General features: G+C 44.9%; 1 protein-coding gene across 1 annotated transcript; it reads right to left on the minus strand.

Moving 5' to 3' along the window:
- Positions 1-1,260: 1,260 nt before the first annotated feature.
- On the minus strand, positions 1,261-5,133 carry LOC100807205 (FT-interacting protein 7). The gene has a single exon (XM_003524615.5). The coding sequence runs from the start codon at positions 4,906-4,908 to the stop codon at positions 1,990-1,992; it is 2,919 nt and encodes a 972-aa protein (XP_003524663.1). The 5' UTR covers positions 4,909-5,133; the 3' UTR covers positions 1,261-1,989.
- Between the last annotated feature and the right edge of the window lie 467 nt (positions 5,134-5,600).

A 5,600-nucleotide genomic window follows, 5' to 3' on the forward strand; every position in this document is an offset into this window, starting at 1 on the left:
TGTGAATTTAGTGATATTTGATGTTAGTATGTAATGTGAATGTGACTTTTATCATTGCAGAAGATCTACCTTTTTGTTTTTCTGAATATTTAGGACTTACATATGAAAATCATTCCATCACAGGCACTCAGACTGATACACATGGGGCTCTCACACAATAATACAGAGGGAATAATGATATGCTTCCACGATGAGCCACGACTGTGATTTTTCACAGTGCCGTGTCCTTGTATGTGCATATCAAACAACATACTCATAAAAATAAAAATAAAAAAAGAAATGTGATCAAGAGTGCACGCCCATTATTTTGTCGTGGAAAAATCAATACAATCTAAGGGCACGTTTTGATAGAAAAAAGATTTTATTGTTTCAGGAATTTTAAAGTGAAAAACTATGATTTCATTGTTCCATATGTAATTAATAAAAAAAATTGATAAAAAAATTATAATTTTTGGGAATCAATTTTAGATAGAATAGGAATCCAACTTTTTTGCGAGGATAAAAATTTTAATTACCTAATTTACACGCTTCTTTAATTTTCAATAATCATTTTAAGATTAACTAAATATATTTTACACATTTTCGGGAATCATAATTTTCAGGAATTCACTTTTTCAGGAATCAAATGTAAAAAAAAAAAAAAAAAATCTCCTCTATCAAACTTTCCCTGAGTAAATCTTAAATTAAGAGTTAAAAATAAATACCACTACTTCAACAGAAATTCTCAGATTGTTTGAATTTTCATGTGTTCACAGTTGAACACCAATGACCTCCGAAAGTGGAATTGCCATAAAACGGTCTTACTCTTTAAGGGTCAATCTTAAAATTTCTTATTCTTTAACGTTTTACTAGTTCAACATGCTTTCATAATTAATGGTTTCCTACTTAATTTTTTAAAATGCAAAATCAGCTATCATATGGACCGATCAAGACATCCGTGCACCCTTGAAAGCAAGGTGAATGTTAGACCAAACCTTGAAGGGTTCTAATAACAATGAAATTGTTGTTAAATTTTATTATATCTACTACCACGAATTCCTTTACCTTGTGAGATTACAACCATCTTCAAGAATATAATCAACTTCTCCTAAAGAAACATTTGGATAATGTGATATTCTCCAATAATAAAAGAAAGCCAGATAATCCAGACAGGATTCATAGAGAGTTGAGAGTAGTGTATGAAAAAAAACAAGAAATTAAAGACATGTATTATTATCTCTCACCATTTGAAAAGACCCTTGGACCCCATATTCTAATGCCCAGGACAGGAGTACTACACTCAATCCATTAAACAGATGAAAACAACATAACCATACAATATTCTTAAATATCCAAACATAATCTATGAAACTAAATTAAATTCAAAATAATAAAAATTTCATAATAAGATGTAGATCAGACTTTAACCGTGGAAGTATTACTCTAATATTTCTTCCTGGTTTCAATCTAAGCTGTAAATTTCCTGGCCATCTAGCCTTCCCGGTATAAATAAGTTTGTATAGGCAAAAAAAAAAAAGCAACCATATTTAATAAGGATAGGAAAAACAAAAGGTTATATATGTGAACAAAAGTTCAATTACACAACTAGTTCTCTCCAATATTGCCTGGCACTGGCTGCATTTAATTAGGGTTGAAGCATTCTGCATCAACGGTCATAAATTCTTCAATCCATCAATGGTTCATGGGGTTGTAGACTTGTAGGTGGCTCACTTTATCCTTTCTCCACTGTTCGGTTCACCACAATTGTAACTTTTTCATTCACTTTTGTTAGAGCATACCAAGAACAACTTTCTGCTCACTTTAAGCCACGTTTGTATTTTCCCAAAAAGCTTTCCCACCAAATTGACACACAGACCATATATAATAAATAAACGAATCAGTAAATAGATAAATAATTCTTATAAAAAGAAAAAACATAAACACAAACCCATAAACAAAAAACGTGTCACCCTAACAACTAACTTATAGTAACATAAAATATGTTGTTTATCACATAATCTGATCAGAAAAGGACGGGAGTCGCCGGAAGAAGTTAGCAGGGATAGACGGCATGTCATCGCGGAACCTCGGGTGGCGCAGGTAATAGAACCCCGCAACCAGCACAAAGCCCCTAAACGGCACCGCGTAGAACAGCAACGACATCACCAAACACAGCACCGCGAACAACCCCGTGGCACGTGGGTCCCGCCAGCTAAACAGCGCCTCCAATCGCTCCCCCTGCGCCGCCACGTCACCCAGCAGCGTCTGCGCCCTCCCCGCAAGCGCGCGCAATCTGTCGTACCTGATCCGCACCACCTCCGCCGGCCGCGTGGTCGGAAACCCGTCAAACTCCTCGTCCAGCTCGTCCAGGCTCACCATGTCCACGTACGACATCCTCGGATCCATGTTTTGTGGGACCCTATGCCGGTAACGGAATCTCAGCACCAAAATCAAGAAAGCATACATGAACACAGTAGGGAGCAGTAAGTATGGGCACAACACAATCGCTGCGAGCAGCACGTGCACCAGAACCGTCCTGGGAGGGTGCACCCACGTGCGGATCCCATCCACCCATCCCAGTAGGGTTGCCACACGTGAGAGACATCCCACCACTCTGAACCAGTTCGCCTTGCTCCGCCGCATGCTCCACACGTGAGTGTCGGAGTCCAGCATGAACTGAACCACTTCCTGACCCAATGCCGGTTCAGACCGGGCGAGGCGAGCCGTTACGATCTTCATGGCCGTTTGGCGTAGGATGTCTTGTTGGGCCGGGCCGAAGGGGCGCACGTAGTGCATTCTTGGTAAGATTGGGCTTGCGTAGGCCTGCATTAGACTCAACCATGAGGAGCATGAGAATCTAACAGCAATCTCTATCTCCCCCATTCTCTTGGCGCCACTTGGTAGCAAAACGACTAAGGAGTACGAGTTTACGTACACCCGGTTGGTGTCCAGCGTGGACAACCGCACGCGAACTTTCCCTACCCTGCAATCTCTGTTAGGTTCTCCATCTTCCCCTCGCTTGTATCTCCCGTTATCGAACACTCCAATGGTGAGAACCGTGCAAGGATCAAAAACATCCCACGTGTACTGTTCGTTCCATCTCGGGTTGAACCTGTCCATGATGGTTCGGGTTCGGACCCACTTGGGTCCGTATTTGGCCACCACGTAAGCGTCCGTGGTGCCACGTGTCCCGTCATTGGTCTTCACCGGGAGAAGGTTCGCAGCGCCGCGAATCCCTACTTCGAGCAACCCGATTGGGGGCTTCGCGAGTTGCTTCGCCGAGGCTCGAACGTCGCTGGTCACGTGAGCGGTTTCGTCTATCACGTGATACCCTCCTTCCAAGCATACTCGAACGTGGATCCTACCCGTGTACGAATTGCTCTCGTCTTCGCTGGAGAGGTTGAACCATCTTGACTTCGGGTCCGTTCGATCATCTGTTCTCCGCTCGATGGATGCCACGTGGAGCTTCGCGTGGCCAACGGTTTTGGAATTTGACACGTCCTCCACTGTGACCACCAAAAACGGCTCAAACGGCTCGGCTGCTACGAACACGAGGTCCTCGTTCCACGTTGGATTAGCCGAGCCAGGTGAGGCTCTTCCTGTTTTGAAAACCTGCGCGCCGAGCTGAGCCTTCACGTACAGCTCCGGATTTCGAGCCTTAGCCTCGGGTCCCGAACCTAGCTGCAAGTCCTGGGTTTGGATGACCGTTAGTCTCAGGTACCAAAGCTTGGGAGACAGATACACTTTAGCTCTTGTCTCCGGTATCAGCCCGCCAGAATCGGACTGCCAAGCCTCCTGAAAGGCCTCGTCAGCCTGAGTCCCGATCCAAACGGCGAGCATGACGTCATTTCCCGGCGAGGTTTCGGATTCGAGAGTGTACCACTGCGGAGCCAAAGGACTATCCGGAGGAACTCTTTTAGGAACCTCCTGCAGATCAAACGACACCGTTCCGAGAGAACTCTCGCTTTTCTCATCCCCTTCTTTGACCTCCTCTGACCAAACGGAAACCTCCAACGACGTCGAATTGAGGCCTTCTTTATCGAAGGCGAAAACCTGATCCCAGTCTTTGCCTTCACTCTCGCTTCTGGTCTTCACGCTGTGAGTCCCGATCACAAGCTTCGAGTAAACGGTCGAACCGGTTTCTGGTTTAGGTCTCTTCGCCTTCACCACGCGAACGTATAAAAACGGCATGCGATCAACGAGGTCGTAGGCACTGCAGCTCCGATCGCCTCTCAGAGATCGCAGTTCGTGATCGCTCACGTTCAGATCCGCACGCTTCTGCACTTCGCCGTGCTTTTCCTTCGGCGGCTTTGGCTTCTCCGTCTGCGCAATAGGTGGATTCTCCACCTCCGGCGGTGGCGGTGCCGCCGCCTCCGCCGTAGCCTCCTCCTTTGGTTTTTCTTCTTTTGATTCTTCTTTAGGTTTATTCTCATCTTCTTTCTTTTCCTTTTCCGGCGGCTTCTCCTCCGCCGCTGGTGCTGACTCTGCTTTCTCCTCACCGGCGTTTTCTGTTTCCGGTGGATCGTCCTCGACGTACCAAACCTTGAGACCGAGCTCTCCTTTGATCTGAGAGAACACGCTCCTCTTCTCTAACGGATAGTAGACAATCGCTTCGGAACCGGATTTCACAAACGTGCTTCCGGAAATCTTGACTTTGCCGAGAAAAGTGCTTCGTTTCCCTGTCCTCTTGTCGTTGTAGATATTCACCTCCAGCGTTTCGGAAGGCATGGAGTCTTTGTCGTGGACGATGAACTCGAGTTTCTCGTCCCATTGAGGATTGAGATCTCTCGATTTCGTCTTGGTTCGCCGTCGCTGGCCATCGAAGTCAACGATCGCGTAAGCACTCGCGGTTCCTTGACCATCCTTCGGCATCAGGTTCTTCGCGTTGCAAACCTCCACCATGAGCTTCCTTCCAGCACCTTCCGCCATAGATCATAGATGAATCTCGTGAAAGAGAAGCTTTTGAGAGAAAGAAAAAAAAAAAGGGAAAACAGAGGACTTTTCTTCTTCCTTGTGCGTTAGTAACTGGCTTGTGTCTGTGTTTCTTGTTCTTATTCGTTATAAGGTTTGGTGGAACAGTGGAAATGAGTGTAGATGAGAGGAAGAAGAAAGTTTTGAGGCGAGAAAGCGAGGAGCTGGGACACGTAGGACGTGAGTGCCACGTTGCGGAATCTCGAGGGAAGACATATCTCAACGGGTGTTTTCTGCGGTACATGTTCCCTGCAGTCAAGGGAATCCCACGTTTCACGTAGTCAGTCACTTCACCACCGTTGGATTTTCTCCTCTTACACTCCCAGCCCTTGATTTGCTTTGTCCGAAAAAAAAGGGAAAATAATGAAAGTAGAGTTAGATAGATATGAGTTTCTGCAGGGAATCTGTATCTGCAACGAGGAGGATGCAGTGCAGTGCAGTTATTTTAAGAAATCCAAAAAGGACTATTGTATAAAAAATTAAAATTTGATGAAACTTCTTAAAAATGTACTTGTCTTTTCTTGACTACATAACTGACTGCGGAAATTTGAATTTAAGAACGTTTTACAGAGTGTATGGTGCCTTGATGGGTTTAACTTATCTTAATGGGGCTTCTGCACCTTCCTGGACTCCTCTTGGCTGGTTTTGGA

This window comes from Glycine max, chromosome 5 (assembly GCF_000004515.6).
Source record: "Glycine max cultivar Williams 82 chromosome 5, Glycine_max_v4.0, whole genome shotgun sequence".
NCBI classification, from domain to species: domain Eukaryota; kingdom Viridiplantae; phylum Streptophyta; class Magnoliopsida; order Fabales; family Fabaceae; genus Glycine; species Glycine max.